We start from the raw sequence: 27,958 nt of genomic DNA on the forward strand, positions 1-27,958 counted from the left end.
ATTAGTATGCCAAAGGATACTAATGGCGCATCATTAAACAGTGCGCCATTAGTATGCCGAAGTTACTAATGGCGCATCTTGTTGTTGTGCGCCATTAGTATGCCAAAGCACCTGGGTATACATGGCCCCCTGGGAGGCATACTAATGGCGCACTGTTGTATATACTAATAGCGCATCTGAGGTCCGCCATTAGTATACCAGATACTAATGGCGCACCAGTGGTGAGCCATTAGTAAAATATACTAATGGCGTGGCACTAATGGCGCACCACTAATGCGCCATTAATGGCCAAATTAGGTGCGCCATTAGTAGGCCTTTTCCTACATAAAGAAGGCCTTCCACTCGGTGCGATGGGACTTTATCTTAGACCTCCTACAACAGCGTGGGTTCCCCTCCCGCTTCCATAACTGGACTGTTGTGCTCCTTTCAACTTCATCATCGCATATCCTCCTCATTGGCGTCCCTGGTAGTCCAGTTCGGCACGGCTACGGGCTTAGGCAAGGATACCCGCTCTCTCGTCTTCTCTTCGCCATCACGATCGACCCCCTCGCACATCTCTTACAGCTGGCCATCGAGCATGGGGAGTTGTACCCCTTGAGGGGCAAGGGGAGCACTTCCGTTCATCCCTCTACGCGGACGTCGCCGCCATTTTCATGGCCCCTATCAAGGAGGACATCCGTACTCTTGATGCCATCCTAAAAAAATTGGGGAGGTCACTGGGCTAAGGACAATTTTCCACAAGTCCCTTTTTGCGCCTCTTAGGTGTGGGGGAATCGACCTTGACGATATCTTGCAAAAACCTCCTGGCAACCAAATCATGTCTTTGTCGGTTAAGCACGTCAAGAGGCTGCACTTTCAGCACTTGGAAGATAAGGTGGCGGCTAAATTCCCCTCGTGACAAGGGAGATACTTCACCACCATTGCTCACGCGAATTTGGTTAAAGTGGTGCAATTCATTGATATCACCCCGCTTGACATTCCGATTGAGGTGTTGCAATTCATTGATAAACTCATGAGACCCTTTCTTTGGGCGGGTACGGACTAGGTGTCCGGTGGAAACTAAAATGAGAGGTGTTGTGCCGGCCTACTGCCCTTGGGGGCCTTGGGATTCTACACTTGGGCAATTTCATGCATGCCTTGCGTCTTCAGTGGCTTTGGCTCGATTGGGCTGCACCAAAGAGAACTTGGGTGGATTCCGGCAACCAATGTGATGACTTGGACATGGATCTTATCCATGCGCTCACTACTATCAAAGTTGGCAACAGGGCCAAGGCGAGCTTCTGGAACTCACCTTGTGTTAATGGGATGCGGCCAAGGAAAATTGCCCCCTCCAATTTTGACATCTCCAACAGGGAAAAAAGTAGGGTCAAAGGGGCTCTTCCTGGCGGTGCTTGGGTCCAGCGTATTTACTTGTCTGGCAGGCTTACTACATAACACCTGCAGGAAATCTTTCAGCTTCTGTCCTATACCTCCCGCGTGCAACTCGTCAAAGATATGTTAGACTCCATTGTTTGGAAATTGACGTCGTCTGGATGCTATTCCATGAGATCTATGTCTAAGATAACAAGTCTAAGGGTTATTACAAAATGTTGGTCAATGGACCTTAATAACATGTCGCTGCGGGCAGCCAAGATCTTCTATAAGAGTGTAAGCAGAAAAAGTGGCCAAGCTTTGGGATGCAAGTGTCGAGGGAGAGTAGCGTCCCACAACTCGTTTATGTCCGCAGCCGACGAACAATGCCCACACACTACCACACTCTGTCCGCCAGAGGGCATGTGATGAAGAGGTGGATCGTATATTCGGGAAGTTGTGGGCACCTTGGGCATAGGTTGGAGGAGATGATATTCCTGTGCGCCAGATTTTCCCTAGTATTGAGCCTGTCTTTGAAGAGAAGCCAAGCAAAAACTTTAAGCTTCTAGGGATCCTTGGAGCGCCAAATTAAAGGAGCGATCAAATCAATGCCCGGCCTGCCCATGAGCACATTCTAGGCATGGTTGGTGGAGACGTCACTGCCCCCAACAAGGAACCATTGTTCTTCCTCTTCTGATGGCAAAAAGTCCTGCAAAATAGCCAAAAGCGAAATGAGTTCTTGTACGACTGCAACTGTAAGACGATTTCATAATTTAGCATTTAAACCCTAACGCAAAATATTTGCCACTTTAACTAGCTGCAGCACTGAGTATGAGAAGAGGTGGGGAGGAAGGTAAAGGTGAGTGGTTGTGTCGTTAACCAAGTGTCTAGTCAGAAGTACATGTTGGAACCACAATTTGTAACAACAAAAGAAATTTGTTGTAGTGAGGGTACACTGGCGTTAGCCAATTGTTCAACATTGTGGCTGGCTTGTTTGCAGTCTTTTCCTAGAAGTCAAGTGCTTTCGTAAGTAAGCTAATCAAATATGGGACAAAACCATGTAGAGTGGAGAACTTGGTAAAGGCCGTGCTAGTAGAGAAACAAGGTCCTCCTCACTGTCGAGTTTCTTCCTAAGGATTAAGGCGGGTACTACACGTTTGAGTAATTTGATGCCAGGAGAGTAGGCTTATGTCTCCGGTGGGGTGGCCTTCGGGCATGTACAAAACTCAAACTCTCTCTTAATTAATGAATGTAGCAAAGCTTTTGCCCTTTTCAAAAAACGGTAATGAATATATATTTTCCTTGTACATTATATACGTTTGGCAAAAAGTTTCATATGTTCACAATATGATCATCAAGGCAGTGTTCATTTAACAGGACTTTTCAATAGATTTTGGACATTATAATTTTCAGTAAAAAAGTAGGCTGTTGATGTGGACACTGATTGGGCAGGTCAACTGGTCCAAACCAATCGAATTGATCAAAAACCCATTTGATCAGAGTCGGAATTGAAAGTTGCACGATTATAAAAGTTGAGGGTTGTAACTTAGTTTAAAATTCAGGGTTGTTTCATGGACATTCGTGTCAATTCAGGGTTGAAATACGGACTTCCCTCATTAATTTCATCCTTGTCAGATTGCAAGAAAATGTTGTATTAGCCAACAAAGATAATTTTATCAGAATCAAGGTTCACTCTTGGTTCTCCAAGGCCTAGCGAGAAGTTTTCCCTTATCGACCTGTTTTAGATAAATGTGAGGAAGTTGCGAAGCAACATGTTTCCTTGTCACAGTAAGAGATGCAACCCGGCGACTTGACAACACTGAATTTAGTTACTCCACTTACGTTTTATATTCCAAAGATGGTTATTAACCCATGTGAAAATTCATGGTTATGTGGTTTGGAATGACTAAGTTTATTCATATAACTATGTAAAGTCTGTGAGTTCCACTCATAGAAATCATGGAGATCTGCAGGTGTATGTTTACTTTCACTAAAGAGTGGCAAGTTTGTAACAATGGAATTGTTTGCAGTGACTCAAAAGTCTTATCAAGGATTGCCAATGTCCTTGTTGTACAAGTACAAGACATGGACAGTTTAAACAAGAAAACAAATGCGTGACTCCAGCATTTGTGCGCTATATATGTGATCTAGCATACATTCTTGCCAGTTGGGTGGCAAAATCGTTTATGAGTTGTGTGTGTGCGGACAGATATATTAGTTTTCTACTACTTTTCCTTATTAGCTTGTCTCCCCGTGTTTACTGGTGGCAATGATATGGTTAACATGCTACTCAACATACTACAACTCAATGATTTGAAAAAAATTATAATCATATTGATGAGATGTTGATATGTCTCCATCGTATCTACCTTTCCAAACTCGTTTGCCCTTTTTTTTACTCTAACTTGCATGATTTGAATGGAACTAACCCGGACTGACGTTGTTTTCAGTAGAATTGTCATGGTGTTATTTTTGTGCATAATAAAAAGTTTTCGGAATGACCTGAAACATCACGGAGATAAGTTTTGGAATTAATAAAGAATATTGGCGAAATAATCAAGTGAAGGAGGCACACACCCTAACCACAAGGATGGGGGGCATGCCCACCCCCTGGGGCACGCCACCCGACCTTGTGGGCCCCCTGGACCTCCACCGACCTCAACTCCAGCTCCATATATTCTCTTTCGGGGAGAGAAAATCAGAGAGAAGGATTCATCGCGTTTTACGATATGGATCCGTCGCCAAGCCCTGTTCTTCCTCGGGAGGGCAGATCTAGAGTCCGTTCGGGGCTCCGGAGTTTCCAATAGGACCCCGCTGCCACGGGAGGTAAGTACAAAAGATGGCATGCAAGTTCTTTTCCATAAGCACGTATGACTATATTCGGAATACATGCCTGCATTATATTGATGAATTGGAGCTAGTTATGTGTCATACTATGTTATAACCGTTGCATGATGAATGTCATCCGACATAATTACCCATCATTGATCCATTTGAAGGAAATATGCCCTTGAGGCAATAATAAAGTTATTATTTATTTCCTTATTTCATGATAAATGTTTATTATTCATGCTAGAATTGTATTAATCGGAAACACAATACATGTGTGAATACATAGACAAACAGAGTGTCACTAGTATGCCTCTACTTGACCAGCTTGTTGATCAAAGATGGTTATGTTTCCTAACCATAGACATGAGTTGTCATTTGATAAATGGGATCACATCATTAGGAGAATGATGTGATTGACTTGACCCATTCCGTTAGCTTAGCACTTGATCGTTTTTAGTTTACTGTTATTTCTTTCTTCATGACTTATACATGTTCCTATGACTATGAGATTATGCAACTCCCGATTACCGGAGGAACACTTTGTGTGCTACCAAACGTCACAACGTAACTAGGTGATTGTGAAGGTGCTCTACATGTGTCTCCAATGGTACTTTTGAGTTGGCATAGATCGAGATTAGGATTTGTCACTCCGATTGTCGGAGAGGTATCTCTAGGCCCTCTCGGTAATGCACATCACTATAAGCCTTGCAAGCAATGCAACTAATGAGTTAGTTGTGGGATGATGCATTACGGAACGAGTAAAGAGACTTGCCGGTAACAAGATTGAGCTAGGTATTGAGATACCGACGATAGAATCTCGGGCAAGTAACATACTGATGACAAAGGGAACAACGTATGTTGTTATGCGGTTTGACCGATAAAGATCTTCGTAGAATATGTAGGAGCCAATATGAGCATCCAGGTTCCGCTATTGGTTATTGACCGGAGACGTGTCTCGGTCATGTCTACATAGTTCTCGAACCCGTAGGGTCCGCACGCTTAACGTTCGGTGACGATCGGTATTATGAGTTTATGTGATTTGATGTACCGAAGGTAGTTTAGAGTCCCGGATGTGATCACGGACATGACGAGGAGTCTCGAAATGGTCGATACGTGAAAATTGATATATTGGACGACTATATTCGGATACCGGAAGTGTTCCGGGTGATTTCGGAGAAAATCAGAGTGCCGGAGGGTTACCGGACCCCCTCCGCCCCCCCCCCCGGGAGAAGTAATGGGCCACATGGGCCTTAGTGGAGAGAGAGAGAGGGCCGGCCAGGGCAGGCCGCGCGCCCCCTCCCCCTCTAGTCCGAATTGGACTATGGAAGGGGGGCGGCGCCCCCCTTTCCTTCTCCCTCTCCTCCTTCCTTTCCCCCTCCTAGTAGGAGTAGGAAAGGGGAGTCCTACTCCTACTAGGAGGAGGAGTCCTCCTCCTGGCACGCCCTGCAAGGGACGGCCGGCCTCCCCCCTTGCTCCTTTATATACGGGGGGAGGGGGCACCCTAGGACACACAAGTTGATTGTTCCAAGCCGTGTGCGGTGCCCCCCTCCACCATAATCCACCTCGATCATATTGTAGTGGTGTTTAGGCGAAGCCCTGCGTAGGTAGCAACATCATCACCGTCATCACGCTGTCGTGCTGACGGAACTCTCCTGTGAAGCTCTGCTGGATCGGAGTTCATGGGACGTCATCAAGTTGAACGTGTGCTGAACTCGGAGGTGCCATACGTTCGGTACTTGGATCGGCCGGATCGTGAAGACGTACGACTACGTCAACCGCGTTCTCATAACTCTTCCGCTTACGGTCTACGAGGGTACGTGGACGATACTCTTCTCTCTCGTTGCTATGCATCACCATGATCTTGCGTGTGTGTAGGAATTTTTTTGAAATTACTACGTTTCCCAACACCATTGCCTACGAGCTTCTCGCATATTGATCTTTGCTTCGTTACTTTTCCGTCGCCACTGTTACGATTGCTACAAAACTACTACTGTTACTTTTGCCACTGTTACGTAATTTCCATACTACTTTGCTACTAAATATTTTGCTGCAGATATTAAGTCTTTCAGATGTGGTTGAATTGATAACTCAGTTGCTAATACTTGAGGATATTCTCTGACTCCCCTTGTGTCGAATCAATAAATTTGGATTGAATACTCTACCCTCGGAAACTGTTGCGATCCCCTATACTTGTGGCTTATCAGATGATTACGTACTATTCATGACAAATGAACTGTGATGGTACAGTAGTACAACAACACTGATTGACAAAGTACTAATTGAATTTCAATTAGCTTTGGTTTTGGCTACATGTATTTCAGTTAGTACATGGCTCGTGCGCTCCTAACTAGATTTATCAGGTTGTGGCTGGTACAAACTTTTTTGGGTATACGTGAGAAATATATATGCTAGACTGCACACTCCACAAATCTCCACGTCAGAATATCCATGATCTAGACTGGTATAAATCTTAAAAAATTAATACCGATTCCTCGGAAAAAAATTAATACTGACTGAAGATAGGTACTTGTATAATTAGTACAATTGCAAAAAAACTTGTATAATTAGTACAATATCAAAGAGATCAACCATTAATTGCATTCATCGTGATTAGATTTTAGAGATCTGGGTCGATCCTCCCTCCATCAATGATGATTCTTCGCAGTAGGCAGGTACCTTCTGATATCTCTCTCTCTATATATATGTAAGCCAATGAGTTAGTATTATATCCGCACAAGGCAGGCAAATCAGCTCCTTACGGAATTCTTCTCTGTTGTTGTCGCACGAGCCATGAAGAGAGCTTTCTCTTCTTCTGACATGGCACCAGCCATGGCATTCCTAGCTATCTTATTCATATGCTGCTCCCTGCCATGCTCAGCCGCCATCCAATGTGAGTATGGACAGATTTATGCATGTTTTGTGTATACTCTATTAATCTATGATGTTTATGCAGCTCACCCGGAAGGAAACCGTGGTGGAGTGAGTCCTCCAGCACCGTGGGCAGCGCCGGGCCGACATAATCAAGGTTGTGGACGCTCCAGCACCCCACCGCCAGTGCCGCACCGCAAGAACTTACAGCTACAGCAGTCTGTTCTTCAAGTGCCATTGATGCCATAAATTATCTTGCACAAGTCTTGCAAACTTCATCACTTTAATTTTTGTCAGTGCTCTATGGTGTCAGTGCCACTGATATGTTCCTAGAGTCCAGAAATAAGTATGGTAGTGATGGTTGTACCCTTTTCTACAATTATGAACTTCAATTAAAAATTATATTTACATGATAATCCTATGGAACCGCCTCGCACCACTGCAGTCATCTAAAAGATGCTTTATGGCACAGTCCATAAGAGTGTTCTTTCTATGCTCATGTGCACCAACACCTGTTTATATTTTTGGTTGTTTCCAGTATACCAGAAAGCTATGAAAATAATTCTGAACACCATAATAAATCTATATCGACCTGCAAAATTTCATGTTCATATGTTCTGTCGTTTATGACAAACAAATAAAATACAAGATTCAGTGAATTCTTAACTTGAATATATATTAGCTAACAAATATGACTCAACACAAATATGGATGGTTAGATAGTGGGGTGTAGGTCCATCTGCACTGGTAGAAAAAGGCTTTTAGTCCCGGTTCTGGAACCGGGACTAAAGTGTCGGTACTAATGCCCTGACCCTTTAGTCCCGGTTCAATCCAGAACCGGGACTAAAGGCCCTCCACGTGGCCGGTCCACCTTTAGTCCCGGTTGGTAACACCAACCGGTACTAAAGGAAATTTCCTGAATTTTTTTTTATTTTTTTGAATTTTTTTTTAAAATTTTTGAATTTTTTTTATTTTCAAATTGCTGAATTGTTTTAACCTCTAATCTCTAATCACCCCTCATCATTCCAAATCATCTCACTTCCCGAACGGTCACCCATCCTCTCACTACTCCAGCCTGAGCACGCTTAACTTCCGGGTTCTATTCTCCCTTGTTTCCAAGTCTGCACTTGTTGTTTTCCTGACAATAGTAAGATGTCAATCCTATTAACCCTCAGGAATTTAGCTTGAGCATGAAGTCACATATTTCACTGTTTGAGTTTAAAACTATTGTTCTAAAAAACAATAATTTTTTAGTAACACTAATATTTTTGAATAAGTAGTTTGACCATTGTTTGACCACAGTTTGACCATAGTTTGACCAGATTTGACCAAAATTCAAAAAAGGTGAAATAATTATTTAATAACACTAATATTCTTGAATAATTATTTAGTAACACTAATACTTCTTGAATAAGTAGTTTGACCATAGTTTGACCAGATTTACTAAAAATTTAAAAAAACTGAAATTTGAGCATAACTTTTTTTCCTTTTGGAATTTGAGGATTCTGGAAATTTGCAAACAGGCCGTAGGCGGTCTCCATCGGATGTAACTTTTCGAGTAGATGATTTTTCATATAAAAAACTTTTTCATCCGAGTTCGTATGCAAAAGTTATGCCCATTTTACAAATTCCAGAGAGATTTTGTAAATAAAGTCGAAATTCATATTTGTAAATTTTCCCAACAACTAGACCACATATCACATGTGAAACTTATTTTCTTTTATTTTTTTGACATTTCCATCATTTTCTTTTATTTTTTTAAAACTGAAAAGGCGGTCCACGGGGGGGGGGGGGGGGGGCGGGTAGAGTTTGAAAATGGGACCTTTAGTACCGGTTCGTGGCACGAACCGGTACTAAAGGTCTCATCCCCATTAGTCCCGGTTCGTGCCTCAAACCGGGACTAAAGGTCTAATCTTTAGTCCCGGTTTGTGGCACGAACCGGGACCAATGGTTCTCGGCCAGGAGCGAGGCCCATTGGTCCCGGTTCATCCCACCAACCGGGACCAAAAGGTCTAGATGAACCGGGACTAATGCCTTAGCCGCACAAACCGGGACCAATGCTCACATTAGTCCCGGTTCTAGACTGAACCGGGACTAATGGGCTAAGCTGGCCTGGACCATAGCCCTGTTTTCTACTAGTGCTGGGTTCAACCACACCCTTTCTTATATATCAGGATCGCTTGGGCGGATGGTATCCCATACCTGACGATTAACTGCAGTATTCCATACTATCTAAATAACACTATGCCGCCTGTGATAACGACACTTGTACCACACTGCAAAACCCTTTAGCTGTCTGTTGTGGCCATCCCCGAATATATGAAGAACCACCAATGCAATGAGCATGTGCAATTTATTTATTGAAGCGTAATAATGGAACGTGAAATCCTTAGGTCACACTCCTGTTGTTGTTGTGACATCTTTTATTCACAACATGCGAAGAGGTGCTAAGGTTACTGATATCTCCTATAGAGTATTGAAACACGTAGTGGATATGGTTTTATTGTCTTTTATAGGAAAGTTTATGTTGCATGAATATACAATTCAGGGTGTCTATATTTTGAAAAACAACAAGGCACAAGAATAAATGAACACATGGTAGGCACCTTTGGAAGGTAGGACTCTCAAACATAATAGTAGTAAAATTGCAGGACGAATGTCATGGCATGCATGTTGAATCCTACAAAAAAAACTCATTTTGGATGGTGCACAAGAGGAAAAAAGAGAATTTCAGAGAATGGCTGTTACTTGATTAGTAAGAGAGAATAGTTAGTGGAAGACATAAGATGCATTGAAACATTCAAAGGATTTTTTTTTCCTGTTAGGTTCGGCCTCATGTTTGGTTTCCTCCAAACTTGTAGAAAAACACCTAACCTGTGGAATCATTTGTTGTGATTGTATGATTCAAATTGTAGGTATATGAATATTTTCTTAGGCACTGCCTAGAAATCAAAGGGCAAAAGAGAAAGGAAATTCAAGAATTTGATGCAGTCTTATGATTTAAAGGGGGTGAAATGATGCTAGATTGTGAAAAAGAACTTAAGATTCTATCAAAGAGAATGCAGTGGATAAAAATATATTCCCATAGAATCTAGTCCAAATGAATCATAAAGATAAATTACTATGTTCAAACAAAAAAATGCTAGAGAGCTGCCCCCATGGAAAACCAAGTGCTACCCTCATGTCGCTGGAGAGGAAGACATATAAACAACAATCAAACCAAATAATCTTAGTATCATGTATGTTCTCATAGGTCCAACACCACGAAAAAACAAGAAATGATGTATATCATGGTGAATTCATGAACATCAATGTCTACACTGCAAAAAAATAGTTTTTTAAAAGATAGGTCCTTTCCAGAAAAGATCCATTCAAAATGGATCATTCAAACCCTAAATAGTACTACAATCTAAAAGCGGAGTACACTAATCATTAGTTAGTACATCGCCAAACTCTTTACAATTTTTCCCTACAGGGCCATTAATTACGGAGACATTGATCAACCCTAAATCGAAAACCAGAAAGTTGATCTATTGACCTAACTAAACAGAGCAAAAATCACACACACCTCAACTTTTTCGAACAACTGACGCAAAGGGCTCGCATAATACTATCAGAAGCACGAAACGAATGAAGCCCTAAATATCTTGATAATGGTACGTGGTCCATAGAAATGAGGGACAAAACTTGCCGAAGTTAGAAGTGAGGCCTATGGTTGTCGATGCTCAGACACCATGGTATTCTTCGCCGTAATGATCGTCGACGATCTTGGCCATCATCAATCAGCCGTCCCACTTAATCCTCTGTCTCAATTGCCACTTTAAACGACGACGTTGGAGAGGACAGGTGCAGTGAGTTGGAAAATGAGGTAGTGACATGTACATATAGAATTTTTCTTTTTTCTTTTTTAGAAAAGTATTATGTAACAAGCCAGTTTAGCCCACGCCGCGTTCTAACATTAACAAGCTTATTAATGTCAACATATACGGTATATTTTCATATATTCTTATTTAGTGTTGCAGATACAGACTGATTTCTCTATTAAATTGATTAAATGAAATAATTAAAAACAAAAAGATTATTTAATTAATATCCTTCTCTGTGGGTGCCGCTACCAGTTTTTGCTGCGCTATAAGTACGGCAGAGTGCCCAGCGTTGTCCGGCACAAGAACCAGCGATGGCATCCTCCTCCGTTGCGGTCGCGGCTGCTCTGATCCTCGTCTCCCATGCCTATGGCTGCTACGCCAAGCACCACGCGTTTCCTGCTGTGGCCAATTCCAGCTGGCTTGACGCCAAGGCGACATGGTACGGAGCGCCCCATGGTGCCGGTCCCGACGACAACGGCGGCGCGTGCGGGTTCAAGAACGTCAACTTGCCACCCTTCTCCTCCATGACCTCCTGCGGCAACCAGCCGCTCTTCAAGGACGGCAAGGGTTGCGGCTCCTGCTACCAGGTACGATACGACCCACCTTACGCTATCATTCGTTTACTACACACTGCATGCAATTATGTTACTTCCTCTGATTCATATTAATTATCGCTGATTTGGTACAATTTTATACTGAATCGGCAAAATTTAATATAGATTAGAGGGAGTATCACTATAATCTATTTATTTTCGCAAAGTTCCTTCCTAGCCCGAGCTACATGGTACCCACTATCTCCAGCGTCAGTTCACTTCGAGATATGTGCAATGCTCAGCGGCAGAGTCAAACAATTAGCAGATTGTAGCTGTCTCATCCTCTCAGCATGAACCGTAATCTTTGCTGGACATTGCATTCTCTCCTCACGTCCTGTCTCATCGTCTCATAAAATACTCGGCATGCACATGCAGCATCTGCTGGACATTTCTCTCTCTCTCCCCCTCCCTCTCATAAAATATTTCTGCATGGGCATGCACAAGAGAAGCTCTATGCACATGAGCATAAAGGAAGAGAGAGAAGAGTTGCATGCAGGGAAGAACGAGAGAGTCAGAGGCACATGCGACGTCATGTTCCCTCACATGCAGATGATTAAGGATTAAGCGTGTGACGCCAACTGCTGTGTGCACATATCTCGATGAACACATGGGCACGATTGAAAGGCTGAGATAAGGGGTACCGTGTAGCCCCAGCTAGGAAAAACCGTTTACAAACCAATTTGTTACCAACACATTGTTTTTTAGCCATTATTATTCGCGTGCATGCATTCAGAAATATTCATATAGGATATAGATGTGTTTCATGTGCAGCCTGTAACGTCGTGCACTGCAAATGCAGATAAGGTGCTTAAAGTCAGACCACCCTGCGTGCTCCGGTGTGCCGAAGACGGTGATCATCACGGACATGAACTACTACCCTGTCTCCCGGTACCACTTCGACCTCAGTGGCACCGCCTTCGGAGCCATGGCCAAGGACGGCCGCAACGACGAGCTCCGCCACGCCGGCATGATCAACATGCAGTTCAAGAGGTACCACACCCACCTGCCTATAACGCCAGTCAGCATCATAGCCATCGTCTTACCTTATTGAGATCGAGAGCTAGATGATATTGTGTGTTTATGAGATGACACACACTGACACCCGTGAGTTACATGGCTGCGCAGGGTGCCGTGCCATTACCCGGGACTGACGGTGACGTTCCATGTGGAGGAGGGGTCGAACCTGTTCTACATGGCAATCCTGGTGGAGTACGAGGACGGCGATGGCGATGTGAGGCAGCTGGACATCATGGAGTCGCGACCCGGCGCTGTTAGTGGCGGCAAGATGGCTCCAACGGGGCAGTGGGTGCCCATGAAGGAGTCATGGGGATCCATCTGGAGGATGGATGCCCACCACCCCATGCAGGGGCCATTCTCGTTGCGCGTCACCAACGAGTCCGGGAAGACACTCGTCGCCGAACAGGTTATCCCCATCGATTGGAAGCCCAACAAAACCTACAGCTCCCTCGTCCAGTTTCATTAATTGATTGATCGGCCAGATATGCCCATATATATATATATATGGAAGTAATGAAAAGGGGAGCACCCTGATTTGTCGAAGAAAAAATAAATATGGTACATGTGTGCGTGCCTATGTAGCAGGCTGAGACGTCGCCTGTGATGTCTGGTTGCATGTGTGTTCGTCCATCCTCAGCTTAATATATCTATCTATATCAATATCAATAAATGTTATATACAACTGCTTATTTAGTGTAATGTTATACATTTATGGTTGTGCATTAGACGCATAAATTTGATCTGCACCACATGATCCCTAAGCTTTATTATTAGCATTTGCTACGGGGAAGCTTTATTCGGACGGCATAGCACATTGCTGGGAACCGCAGCTTTCCCGAGTGCCCAGAGAACTCTGCAAACGCCGGAAACAACTCGGCAATGTGTTTGCTGAGTTCCGCACCGGGCGAACAAGACTCCACCAAGAACACGCTGGTAATGAGTTACTATGCCGAGTGCTTATCATCGGAAACTTGGCAAAGAGTCGCTCTTTGTCGAGTTTCGCCATGTGTCAACTTGCCAAACTTACACCATAGACGGAGCGGCCCATTAACTGTCGCGCCACGCCGCACCAACTTTGCTGTGTGCCCCCGCCTCATGTTCAACATTGTTTTCTTTTTTTGTGAATCACAGGAGGGGGGTGGGGGTGGAGTAATGCCCACACGCTACCACACTCTGTCCGCCGGAGGGCATGTGATAAAGAGGTGGATCGTATCTTCAGGAAGCTGTAGGCACCTTGGGCACAAGTTGGACGAGATGATATTTCTGTGCGCCAAATTTTCCCTAGTATTGAGCCTGTCTTGTTGGAAATTTTCCCTCGGAATTGATCACATCAGAATAACACGAACACACGCGTACACAAACTCACGCCGACGTCCCAAATATATATAGGCTTAGGCCACGGACGTAGACTCCTATTTCCTAACCTACACGGACTAGTAGAAGCAAAGCTACCCAAGCTAACCATCAATTCTAATCCGTCTAGTACTACTACTCTTGACCAGACTCATATTGACTTACCTAATCTAATCACGCGGCATCACAATAATGCTAATATAGTCCTAACCGGACATAACTTTGCCATGCATCCAACGCGCACGGTACATCGACTAACTCATCTATGTTTGGATTATTCCAACAAGCACCCCCTAATCCAAACATCTGACTCTTCACTCGATGAGACACGCAGACGACTCTCTATTCATCTTATCACGCCCGTTGTCTTTGGTGACGCGACTTACCGGATCACAACTTCTCTCTTCATGTAATGATGGCCACCACTTCATCCTCACCGCAACTTCATTTGCATATCCACTCATAGAGTTTAACCAACGATTATCTGGACTACCAGCCACGCTGCCACATCTTAGCGTCCCACATGCAGACTAAACGCATAGCCTCATGCAGAAACTCAACTTAACTGGTCCGCATCCATCTTCACGTTGATATTCATCTTCTCGTCGGTTGCTTGTACGTGGGAAGGCACAACTCTTCACCCACCACATCTTCACATCTTCACATCTTTTCAGTGTCGCCGATGCCACATCTTATCAAACGACACCTCCTGTCCAGCGACAACACAACTCGCCATATACGTGCAACTCATCTCCATCATATATGAACTCGCCGGAACTCCACGACCACGAAGGGAAACGCAAGGCACGCATTCTTTTTTTCATCCGCACTCGCTCTCAATTCTCAAAGTCTGCCGACACAGCAAAGTACATAAATTACAAAGGAACGGTGGAACGTGCAGAGAGATAGGAACGCCACAAGAAGACGTCATCCTTGTCACTCGTCTTCATGATATGATATGACCAGAGATCTATGTCTAAGATAACAAGTCTAAGGGTTATTACAGAATGTTGGTCAATGGACCTTAATAACATGTCGCTGCAGGCAGCCAAGATCTTCTATAAGAGTGTAAGCAGAACAACTAGCCAAGCTTTGGGATGCAAGTGTCGAGGGAGAATAGCGTCCCACAACTCGTTTATGTCCGCAGCCGAGAACATGTTGGGGAACGCAGTAATTTCAAAAAAAAATCATACACACATGCAAGATCTATCATCATGATGCATAGCAACGAGAGGAAGAGTGTTGTCCACGTACTCTCGTAGACCGTAAGCGGAAGCATTATGACAAAGCGGTTGATGTAGTCGTACGTCTTCACAATCCGACCGATCCTAGTACCGAAAGTACGGCACCTCCGCGATCTGCACACGTTTGGCTCGCTGACGTCCCACAAACTCTTGATCCAGCTGAGTGTCGAGGGAGATCTTTGTCAGCACGACGGCATGATGACGGTGATAATGAAGCTACCGGCGCAGGGCTTTGCCTAAGCAATACAACGATATGACCGAGGTGGATTATGGTGGAGGGGGGCACCGCACATGGCTAAGAGATCAATGATCAACTTGTGTGTCCTAGGGTGCTCCCCTGCCCCCGTACATAAAGGAGCAAGGGGGAGGCCGGCCGGCCCTTGGGGTGCGCCAAAAGAGGAGGAGTCCTCCTCCTATTAGGAGTAGGACTCCCCTTTTCCTAGTTCTACTAGGAGGGGGAAAGGAAGGAGGAGAGGGAGAAGGAAAGGGGGGCACCGCCCCCCTTCCCTAGTCCAATTCGGACCAGAGGGGGAGGGGGCGCGCGGCCTGCCCTGGCTGGCCCTCTCTCTCTCCACTAAGGCCCATGTGTCCCATCAGTTTCCCGGGGGGGGGGGGGTCCGGTAACCCTCCGGCACTCCGGTTTTCTCCAAAATCACCCGGAACACTTCCGATGTCCGAATATAGCCGTCCAATATATCAATCTTTATGTCTCGACCATTTCGAGACTCCTCGTCATGTACGTGATCATATCCGGGACTCTGAACTACCTTCGGTACATCAAAACACATAAACTCATAATACCGATCGTCACCGAACGTTAAGCGTGCGGACCCTACGGGTTCGAGAACTATGTATACATGACCGAGACTCATCTCCGGTCAATAACCAATAGCGGAACCTGGATGCTCATATTGGTTCCTACATATTCTACGAAGATCTTCATCGGTCAAACCACACAACAACATACGTTGTTCCCTTTGTCATCGGTATGTTACTTGCCTGAGATTCGATCGTCGGTATCTCAATACCTAGTTCAATCTCGTTACCGGCAAGTCTCTTTAATCATTCTGTAATGCATCATCCCGCAACTAACTCATTAGTCACGTTTCTTGCAAGGCTCATGGTGATGTGTATTACAGAGAGGGCCCAGAGATACCTCTCCGATACTCGGAGTAACAAATCCTAATCTCGATCTATGCCAACTCAACAAACACCATTGGAGACACCTGTAGAGCATCTTTATAGTCACTCAGTTATGTTGTGACATTTGATAGCACACTAGGTGTTCCTCCGGTATTCGGGAGTTGCATGATCTCATAGTCACAGGAACATCTATAAGTTATGGAGAAAGCAATAGCAACAAACTAAACGATCATCATGCTAAGCTAACGGATGGGTCAAGTCAATCACATCATTCCCCAATGATGTGATCCCGTTAATCAAATGACAACTCATGTCTATGGTCAGGAAACATAACCATCATTGATTCAACGAGCTAGTCAAGTAGAGGCATACTAGTGACACTCTATTTGTCTGTGTATTCACACATGTACTAAGTTTTCGGTTAATACAACTCTAGCATGAATAATAAACATTTATCATGATATAAGGAAATATAAATAAGAACTTTATTATTGCCTCTAGGGCATATTTCCTTCAATCTCCCACTTGCACTAGAGTCGATAATCTAGATTACATTGTAATGATTCTACAACCCATGGAGTCTTGGTGTTGATCATGTTTTTCTTGTGAGGGAGGCTTAGTCAACGGGGCTGCAACATTCAGATCCGTATGTATCTTGCAAATCTCTATGTCTCCCTCCTTGACTTGATCGACGAAGAATTGAAGCGTCTCTTGATGTGCTTGGTTCTCTTGTGAAATCTGGATTCCTTTGCCAAGGCAATTGCTCCAGTATTGTCACAAATGATTTTCATTGGATCCGATGCACTAGGTATTACACCTAGAATGGATATGAACTCCTTCATCCAAACTCCTTCATTTTCTGTACTCTGCTTCACACGTAGATCCTGCCACGACGCTCTGCTTGGAACTGCACCAACTGAAGGCTCCACCATTTAATAAAAATACGTATCCGGTTTGTGACTTAGAATCATCCGGATCAGTGTCAAAGCTTGCTCGATGTAACCGTTTACGACGAGCTCTTTGTCACCTCCATAAACGAGAAACATATCCTAAGTCCTTTTCAGGTATTTCAGGATGTTCTTGACCACTGTCCAGTGATCCACTCCTAGATTACTTTGGTACCTCCCAGCTAAACTAATATCAAGGCACACATCAGGTCTGGTACATAGCATTGCATACATGATAGAACCTATGGCTGAAGTATAGGGAATGACTTTCATTTTCTCTCTATCTTCTACAGTGGTCGGGCATTGAGTTTGACTCAACTTCACACCTTGTAACATAGGCAAGAACCCTTTCTTTGCCTGATCCATTTTGAACTTCTTCAAAAGTTTATCAAGGTATGTGCTTTGTGAAAGTCCTATTAAGCGTCTTGATCTATCTCTATAGATCTTGATGCCCAATATATAAGCAGCTTCACCGAGGTCTTTCATTGAAAAATTCTTATTCAAGTATCCTTTTATGCTATTCAGAAATTCAGTATCATTTCCGATCAACAATATGTCATCTCCATATAGTATAAGAAATGCTACATAGCTCCCACTCACTTTCTTGTAAATACAGGCTTCTCCAAAAGTCTATATAAAACCATATGCTTTGATCACACTATCAAAGCGTATATTCCAACTCCGAGAGGCTTGCACCAGTCCATAAATGGATCGCTGGAGCTTGCACACTTTGTTAGCACCTTTTGGATCGACAAAACCTTCTGGTTGCATTATATACAACTCTCTTTTAAGATATCCATTAAGGAATGTAGTTTTGACATCCATTTGCCAAATTTCATAATCATAAAATGTGGCAATTGCTAACATGATTCGGACGGACTTAAGCATCGCTACAGGTGAGAAGGTCTTATCGTAGTCAACTCCTTGAACTTGTCGAAAACCTTTTGCAACAAGTCGAGCTTTGTAGACAGTAACATTACCGTTAGCGTCAGTCTTCTTCTTGAAGATCCATTTATTCTCTATGGTCTGCCGATCATCGGGCAAGTCAAGCAAAGTCCACACTTCGTTCTCATAGATGCATCCCATCTCAGATTTCATGGCCTCAAGCCATTTTGGGGAATCTGGGCTCATCATCGCTTCCTCATAGTTCGTAGGTTCATCATGGTCTAATAACTTGACTTCCAGAACAGGATTTCCATACCACTTTGGTGCAGAACATGCTCTGGTTGACCTATGAGGTTTGGTAGTAACTTAATCTGAAGTTTCATGATCATTATCATTAGCGTCCTCTCTTGTTGGTGTAGGCATCACGGGAACGGTTTTCTGTGATGAGTTACTTTCCAATTCGAGAGAAGGTACAATTACCTCATCAATTTGTACTTTCCTCCCACTCACTTCTTTCGAGAGAAACTCCTTCTCTAGAAAGGATCCATTCTTAGCAACAAAGATCTTGCCTTCGAATTTGTGATAGAAGGTGTACCCAACAGTTTCTTTTGGGTATCCTATGAAGACGCACTTCTCCGATCTGGGTTCGACCTTATCAGGCTGAAGCTTTTTCACACAACCATCGCAACCCCAAACTTTAAGAAACGACAACTTAGGTTTCTTGTCAAACCATATTTCATACGGTGTCGTATCAATGGATTTAGATGGTGCCCTATTTAACGTGAATGCAGCTGTCTCTAATGCATAACCCCAAAACGATAGTGGTAAATCAGTAAGAGACATCATAGATCGCACCATATCTAATAAAGTACGGTTACGACGTTCGGACACACCATTACGCTATGGTGTTCCAGGTTGCGTGATTTGTGAAACTTTTCCACATTGTTTTAAATGAAAGGCCAAAATCGTAACTCAAATATTCGCCTCCACGATTAGATAGTAGAAACTTTATTTTCCTGTTATGATGATTCTCCACTTCACTCTGAAATTCTTTGAACTTTTCAAATGTTTCATACTTGTGTTTCATTAAGTAGATGTACCCATATCTTCTTAAATCACTTGTGAGGGTTAGAAAATAATGATACCCGCCGCGAGCCTCAACAATCATCGGACCGCATATATCGGTATGTATTATTTCCAATAAATCAGTGGCTCGCTCCATTGTTCCAGAGAACGGAGTCTTAGTCATCTTGACCATGAGGCATGGTTTGCAAGCATCAAATGATTCATAATCAAGTGATTCCAAAAGTCCATCTGCATGGAGTATTTTCATGCGCTTTACACCAATATGACCTAAATGGTCGTGCCACAAATATGTTGCACTATCTTTATCAACTTTGCATCTTTTGGCATCAATATTATGAATATGGGTATCATTACGATCGAGAGTCAATAAATCATTTACATTGGGTGTATGACCATAGAAGATTTTCTTCATGTAAATAGAACAACAATTATTCTCTGACTTAAATGAATACCCATATTGCAATAAACATGATCAAATCATATTTATGCTCAACGCAAACACCAAATAACATTTATTTAGGTTCAACACTAATCCCGAAGGTAGAGGGAGTGTGCGATGGTGATCTTGTCAACCTTTGGATCACTTCCAACACACATCATCACCTTGCCCTTAACTAGTCTCTCTTCATTTTGCAACTCCTGTTTTGAGTTACTAATCCTAGCAACTGAACTGGTATCAAATACCCAGGGGTTACTGTGAACACTAGTAAAGTACACACCAATAACATGTGTATTAAATATACCTTTGTTCACTTTGTCATCCTTCTTATCCGCCAAGTATCTAGGGCAGTTCCACTTCCAATAACCATTTCCTTTGTAGTAGAAGCACCCAGTTTCAGGCTTGGGTCTAGCTTTGGGCTTCTTCATTGGAGTGGCAACTTGCTCGCCATTCTTCTTAAAGTTTTCTTTCTTTCCCTTGCCCTTTTTCTTGAAACTAGTGGGCTTATTAATCATCAACACTTGATGCTCTTTCTCGATTTCTACCTTCGTCGATTTCAGCATCGCAAAGAGCTCGGGAATCATTTTCGTCATCTCTTGCAAATTATAGTTCATCACAAAGTTCTAGTAGCTTCGTGATAGTGACTAGAGAATTCTGTCAATCACTATCTTATCTGGAAGATTAACTCCCACTTGATTCAAGCGAATGTAGTACCCAGACATTCTGAGTACATGCTCACTGGCTGAGCTATTCTCCTCCATCTTGTAGGCGAAGTACTTGTCAGAGCTCTGATTCCTCTCGACACGGGCATGAGTCTGAAATACCAATTTCAACTCTTCGAACATCTCATATGCTTTGTGGAGTTTCAAAACATTTTTGAAGTCCCGGTTCTAAGCATAAAAGCATGGTGCACTAAACTATGAAGTAGTCATCATATCGAGCTTGCAAAACGTTCATAACATCTGCATCTGCTCCTGGAATAGGGTCGTCACCTAGTGGTGCATCAAGGACATAATTCTTTTGTGCAACAATGAGGATAATCCTCAGATCACAGACCCAGTCCGCATCATTGCTACTATCATCTTTCAACTTAGTTTTCTCTAGGAACAGATCAAACATAAAACAGGAGAGCTATACGCGAGCTATTGATCTACAACATAGATATGCAAATACTATCAGGACTAAGTTCATGATAAATTAAGTTCAATTAATCAAATTACTTAAGAACTCCCACTTAGATAGACATCCCTCAAGTCATCTAAGTGATATGTGATCCAAATAAACTAAACCATGTCCGATCATCACGTGAGATGGAGTAGTCATCAATGATGAACATCTCTATGTTGATCATATCTACAATATGATTCACGTTCGACCTTTCGGTCTCAAGTGTTCTGAGGCCATGTCTGTACATGCAAGGCTCGTCAAGTTTAACCTGAGTATTCCGCATGTGCAAAACTGTCTTGCACCCGTTGTATGTAAATGTAGAGTCTATCACACCCGATCACGTGGTATCTCGAAACGAAGAACTGTAGAAACGGTGCATACTCAGGGAGAACACTTCTACCTTGAAATTTAGTTAAGGAATCATCTTATAATGCTACCGCCATACTAAGAAAAATAAGATGCATAAAAGATAAACATCACATGCAATCAAAATATGTGACATGATATGGCCATCATCATCTTGTGCCTTTGATCTCCACCTCCAAAGCACGGTCATGATCTCCGTCGTCATCGGCTCGACACCTTGATCTCCATCGTAGCGTCGTGGTCGTCTCGCCAACTATTGCTTCTACAACAATCGCTAACGTATAGTGATAAAGTAAAGCAATTACATGGCGTTTGCATTTCATACAATAAAGCAACAACCATAAGGATCCTACCAGTTGTCGATAACTTATACAAAACATGATCATCTCATACATTAACGTACATCACATCATGTCTTGACCATATCACATCACAACATGCCCTGCAAAAACAAGTTAGACGTCCTCTACTTTGTTGTTGCAAGTTTTACGTGGCTGCTACGGGCTTCTAGTAAGAACCGTTCTTACCTACGCATCAAAACCACAAGGGTGATTTATCAAGTTTGCTGTTTTAACCTTCAACAAGGACCAACCGCAGTCAAATTCAATTCAACTAAAGTTGGAGAAACAGACACCCGCCAGCCACCTTTATGCATAACTAGTTGCATGTCTGTCGGTGGAACCGGTCTCATGAACGTGGTCATGTAAGGTTGGTCCGGGCCGCTTCATCCAACAATACCGCCGAATCAAAATAAGACATTGGTGGTAAGCAGTATGACGATCACCGCCCATAACTCTTTGTGTTCTACTCGTGCATATCATCTACGCATAGACCTGGCTCGGATGCCACCGTTGGGGAACGTAGCATGCAATTTCAAAAAAATTCCTACACTCACGCAAGATCTATCTAGGAGATGCATAGCAAAGAGAGGGGGAGAGTGTGTCCACCTACCCTCGTACACCGAAAGCGGAAAATTTTGACAACGCGGTTGATGTAGTCGAACTTCTTCTCGTTCCGGCCGATCAAGCACCGAACATACGGCACCTCCGAGTTCTGCATTCTTTCAGCTCAATAACGTCCCTCGAACTCTTGTACCAGCAAAGTGTCGAGGGAGAGTTCCGTCATCACGATGGCGTGGTGACGGTGATGGTGAAGTGATCCACGCAGGGCTTCGCCTAAGCACTACGTGAATATGACCGGAGGCGTAAACTATGGAGGGGGCGCCGCACACGGTTAACAATGTTTGTTATGTGTTCTAGTGGTGCCCCCCTCATATATATAGGTTGGAGGGGAGGAGAGGCAGCCAAGGGAGCGCCCCAAGTAGGAGGAATCCTACTTGGGCACCACCCAATTCGGCCTCCCCCCTTTCCTATTCCTATTCGGAGTAGGAAGGGAAGAGGGGGAAGGGGGAATCCTATTCTCTTTTTCCTTTCCTCCTTCCCCTTTCCTTCTCCAATTTGGGCAGCCCATATGGGGGGGCCGCACCAGCCCCTTTGTGGCTGGTGTGTTTCCCCTCTTGGCCCATAAGGCCCATATAGTTTGCCCGTGGTAGCCCGGAACCCCTTCCGGTGACCCGATACGCACCCAGTAACCCCAGACCACTTCGGGTGTCCGAATACTATCGTCCTATATATGAATCTTTACCTCTCGACCATTTCGAGACTCCTCGTCATGTCCGTGATCTCATACGGGACTCCGAACAACATTTGGTCACCAAATCACATAACTCATAATACAAATCGTCATCGAACATTAAGCATGCGGACCCTATGGGTTCGAGAACTATGTAGACATGACCGAGACACCTCTCCGGTCAATAACCAATAGCGGAACTTGGATGCTCATATTGGCTCCCACATATTCTATGATGATCTTTATCGGCCGACCGTTATGACAACATACGTTATTCCCTTTGTCGTCGGTATCTTCATACCTAGTTCAATCTCGTTACCGGCAATTCTCTTTACTCGTTCCGTAATGCATCATCCCGTAACTAACTCATTAGTTACATTTCTTGCAAGGCTTATTATGATGTGCATTACCAAAAGGGCCCGGAGATACCTCTCCGATACTCGGAGTGACAAATCCTAATCTCGATCTATGCCAACCCAACAAATACCTTTGGAGATACCTGTAGAGCATCTTTATAATCACCTAGTTACGTTGTGATGTTTGATAGAACACAAGGTATTCCTCTGGTATCCAACAGTTGCATAATCTCATAGTCAAAGGAATATGTATAAGTCATGAAGAAAGCAATAGCAATAAAATGTAACCATCATTATGCTAATCTAACGGATGGCTCTTGTTCATCACATCATTCTCCTAATGATGTGATCTGGTTCATCAAATGACAACACATGTCTATGGTCGGGAAACTTAACCATCTTTCATTAACGAACTAGTCTAGTAGAGGCTTTCTAGGGACACTATGTTTTGTCTATGTATCCATGCATGTATCAAGTTTCTGGTTAATACAACTCTAGCATGAATAATAAACATTTATCATGATATAAGGAAATATAAAATAACAACTTTATTATTGCCTCTAGGGCATATTTCCTTCAAAGGTGTCCGGTGGAAAGTTCAAAATAAAATGGGACGTAGTGTGCCGGCCTATTGCCTTGGGGGGCTTGGGATTCTACACTTGGGCAAGTTTGCGTGTGCCTTGCACCTTCGGTGGCTTTGGCTCGCTTGGGCCGCACCGAAGAGAACATGGGTGGATTCCGGCAAACAATGCGATGACTCGGACATGGATCTTTTCCACGCGGTCACTACTATCAAAGTTGGCAACGGGGCCAAGGCGAGCTTCTGGAACTCACCTTGGGTTAACGGGATGTGGCCATGACAAATTGCACCCTCCATCTTCGACATCTCCATTAGGGAAAAAAGTATGGTCAAAGGGGCTCTTGTTGGCAATGCTTGGGTCCAGCGTATTGACTTGTCTAGCGGGCTTACTAATCAACACCTACAGGAATTCTTTCAGCTTTTGTCCTACACCTCCCGCGTGCAACTCATCAAAGATAGGTTGGACTCCATTGTTTGGAAATTGATGTCTTCGTGATGCTATTCTGTGACATCGGCGTACAAGGCTCAATTCTTGGGGCAAACTACTACAAGCTTGAAGACCACGGTATGGAAGGTGTGGCCTCCTCCTAAGTGCAGATTCTTCGCGTGGATAGTCATTCTAAACCGGGTGTGGACGATGGACCTGCTGGCCAAGCAGAGATTGCTCAACTGTGGACTATGCCATCTTTGTAGCACCACCATGGAGTCGTACGGCACTTTGTTGTTCCAGTGCCACTTCTCCCTACGAGTTTGGGCCTCCATCCATGATTGGCTTGGGCACCATTGCTTTGACGCTAACTCTTGGGCGGGCATCAACAATGTTTCGCTTGGTGGGACCACTTCATGTAAGGAAATCATGACAACCACAAGGGTATGGCTTTGATCGCAATGCTAGTCATACGGAAAATTTGGAAGGAGCACAATGCAAGGGTCTTCAGCAACAAATTCGCAACTATGGGATACATCTTATATAGCATCCATGAGGAGGCTTCTATTAGGGGTTAAGGCGGGTGCTAAGTGTTTGAGTAATTTGATGCCAGGAGAGTAGGCTTATGTCTCCGGTGGGGTGGCCTTCGGGCATACAAAACTCAAACTCTCTCTTAATTAATGAATGTGGCAAATCTTTTGCCCTTCTCAAAAAACGGTCATGAATATATATTTTCCTTGTACATTATATACGTTTGGCAAAAAGTTTCATATGTTCACAGTATGATCATCAAGGTAGTGTTCATTTTATAGAAATTTTCAATTGTTTTTGGACATTATACTTTTCGGTAAAAAAAGTAGGCTAGTGATGTGGACACTGATTGGGAGGGGTCAACTGGTCAAAACCAATCGAATTGATCAGATCAAAGTTTGATGAGAGATAGGATTGAAAGTTGCACGATTCTAAAAGTTGAGGGTTGTAAGATAGTTTAAAATTCAGGGTTGTTTCTTGGACATTCGCATGAATTAAGGGTTGAAATACGGACTTCCCTCATTCCACAAAATTGGAGCTTTAATTTCATCCTTGTCAGATTGAAAGATAATGTTGTATTAGCCAACAAAGATAATTTTATCAGAATCAAGGTTCACTCTTGGTTCTCCAAGGCCCAGTGAGAAGTTTTCCCTTATCAACTTGTTTGACAAAAATGTGAGGAAGCCGCGAAGCAATGTGTTTCCTTGTCACACTAAGAGAAGCAACCCAGCGACTTGACAACACTGAATTTATTTACTTCACTTACGTTTTATATTCCAAAGATGGTGTTGACCCATGTGAAAATTAATGGTTATGCAGTTTGAAATGACTAAGTTTATTCTTATAACTATGTAAAGTCTGTGAGTTCCGCTCATAGAAATCAAGGAGATCTGCAGGCCAATGTTTCCTTTCACTAAAGAATGGCAAGTTTGTAACAATGGAATTGTTTGCAGCGACTCAAAAGTCTTATTGAGGATTGCAAACATCCTTGTTGTACAAGTACAAGACGTGGACAGTTTAAACAAGAAAACAAATGCGTGGCTTCAGCATTTGTGTGCTATATATGTGATCTAGTATACATTCTTGTCACTTGGGTGGCAAAATCATTTGTGAGCTGTGTGTATGCGGACAGATATATGTGATCTACTACTTTTTCTTATTAACTTGTCTCCCCATGGTTACTGGTGGCGATGATATGGTTAGCATGCTACTCAACATACAACTGCTCAATGATTTGAAAAAATTGTAATCATATTGATGAGATGAGTACTTACTATTCATGACAAATAAACTTTAGTGGTACAGTAGTACAACAACACAAATTGACAAAGTATGAATTGAATTTCTATTAGCTTCGGTTTTGGCTACATGTAATTCAGTTAGTACATGGCTCGTGCGCTCCTAACTAGATTTATCAGGTTGTGGCTGGTACAAACTTTTTTGGGTATACGTGAGAAACATATATGCTAGACTGCAGACTCCACAAATCTCCACGTCAGAATATCCACATTTTAGACTGGTATAAGTCTTAAAAATTTAATACTGATTCCCCGGAAAAAAATTAATACTTACTGAAGATAGATACTTTTATAATTAGTACAATTGCAAAAAAAACCTTGTATAATTAGTAGTACAATATTAAAGAGATCAACCATTAATTGCATTCATTTTAATTAGATTTTAGAGATCTGGGTCGATCCTCTCTCCATCAACGATGATTCTTGGAGTAGGCAGGTAACTTCTGATCTCTCTCTCTCTCTCTATATATATATACATATATGTAAGCCAATGAGTTAATATTATACCCGCACATGGCAGGCAAATCGGCTCCTTACAGAATTCTTCTTTGTTGTTGTCGCACAAACCATGAAGATAGCTTTCTCTTCTTCTGCCATGGGACAAGCCATGGCAATCCTAGCTATCTTATTCATATGCTGCTCCCTGACATGCTCAGCCGCCATCCAAGGTGTGTATGTACTCTATTAATCTGTGATGTACTGTAGTAGCATTGTGGTAGTAATGTATACTATGGCCAGATTTATGCAAGTTTTGTGTATACTCTATTAATCTATGATGTTCCGTGCAGCTCATGCAGAAGGAGACCATCATGGAGTGAGTCCTCCGGCGCCGTGGGCAGCGCCGGGCCCACATAATCATGGTCGTGGACACTCCAGCACCCCACCGCCAGTGCCGCACCGCAAGAACTTACAGCTACAGCAGGTTGTTCTTCAAGTGCCACTGATGCCATGAATTATCTTGCAGAAGTCTTGCAAACTTCATCACTTTAATTTTTGTCAGTGCTTTGTGGTGCCAGTGCCACTGATATGTTCCTAGAGTCCAGAAATAAGTATGGTAGTGATGGCTGTACCCTTTTCTACAATTATGAACATTAATTAAAAATTATATTTACATGATAATCCTATGGAACCGCCTAGCACCAATGCAGTCATCGAAAAGATGCTTTATGGCGCAGTCCACAAGAGTGTTCTTTCTATGCGCTTGTGCACCAACACCTGTTTATATTTTTGGCTGTTTCCAGTATACCAGAAAACTACGAAAATAATTCTGAACACCATAATAAATCTATATCGACCTGCGAAATTTCATGTTCATATGTTCTGTCATTTGTGACAAACAAATAAAATAGAAGATTCGGTGAATTCTTTACTTGAATATATATTAGCTAACAAATATGACTCAACACAAATATGGATGGTTAGATAGTGGGGTGTAGGTCCATCTAGGTTTAACCACACCCATTCTTATATATCAGGATCGCTTGGGCGGATGGTATCCCTCACCTGCCGATTAACTGCAATATTCCATACTGTCTAAATAACACTATGCCGCCTGTGATGACGACACTTGTACCATACTGCAAAACCCTTTAGCTGTCTGTTGTGACCATCCCTGAATATATGAAGAACCGCCAATGCAATAAGTATGTGCAATTTATTTATTGAAGGGTAATAATGGAATATGAAATCCTTAGGTCACACTCCTGTTGTTGTTGTGCCATCTTTTATTCACAACATGCGAAGAGGTGCTAAGGTTACTGATATCTCCTATAGAGTATTGAAACACGTAGTGCATAGGTTTTATTGTATTTTATAGGAAAGTTTATGTTGCATGAATATACAATCCAGGGTGTCTATATTTTGAAAAACCACAAGGCACAAGAATAAATGAACACATGGTAGGCACCTTTGGAAGGTAGAACTCTCAGTCATACTAGTAGTAAAATTGCAGGACGAATGTGATGGCATGCATGTTGAA

At 43.1% G+C, this 27,958-nt stretch overlaps 1 protein-coding gene across 1 annotated transcript; it reads left to right on the forward strand.

The window, feature by feature from the left end:
- The first annotated feature begins 11,198 nt into the window (after positions 1–11,198).
- LOC125547517 (expansin-B7-like) lies at positions 11,199–13,215 on the forward strand. The gene is made up of 3 exons (XM_048711358.2): positions 11,199–11,503; positions 12,309–12,499; positions 12,635–13,215. The coding sequence occupies exons 1-3, from the start codon at positions 11,228–11,230 to the stop codon at positions 12,990–12,992; spliced, it is 825 nt and encodes a 274-aa protein (XP_048567315.1). The 5' UTR covers positions 11,199–11,227; the 3' UTR covers positions 12,993–13,215.
- Positions 13,216–27,958: the final 14,743 nt, after the last annotated feature.

This window comes from Triticum urartu, chromosome 3A (genome assembly GCF_056163025.1).
Source record: "Triticum urartu cultivar PI428250 chromosome 3A, HENAU_Tu73, whole genome shotgun sequence".
Classification (NCBI taxonomy): domain Eukaryota; kingdom Viridiplantae; phylum Streptophyta; class Magnoliopsida; order Poales; family Poaceae; genus Triticum; species Triticum urartu.

What these genes read in the sequence shown, in the direction of transcription:
- LOC125547517 (XM_048711358.2), top strand. Translation starts at nt 11,228, where the DNA reads ATGGCATCCTCCTCCGTTGCGGTCGCGGCTGCTCTGATCCTCGTCTCC. An exon ending in GTTGCGGCTCCTGCTACCAG is followed by an intron (nt 11,504 to 12,308) that starts GTACGATACGAC and finishes CTGCAAATGCAG; the next exon opens with ATAAGGTGCTTAAAGTCAGA. An exon ending in ATCAACATGCAGTTCAAGAG is followed by an intron (nt 12,500 to 12,634) that starts GTACCACACCCA and finishes ATGGCTGCGCAG; the next exon opens with GGTGCCGTGCCATTACCCGG.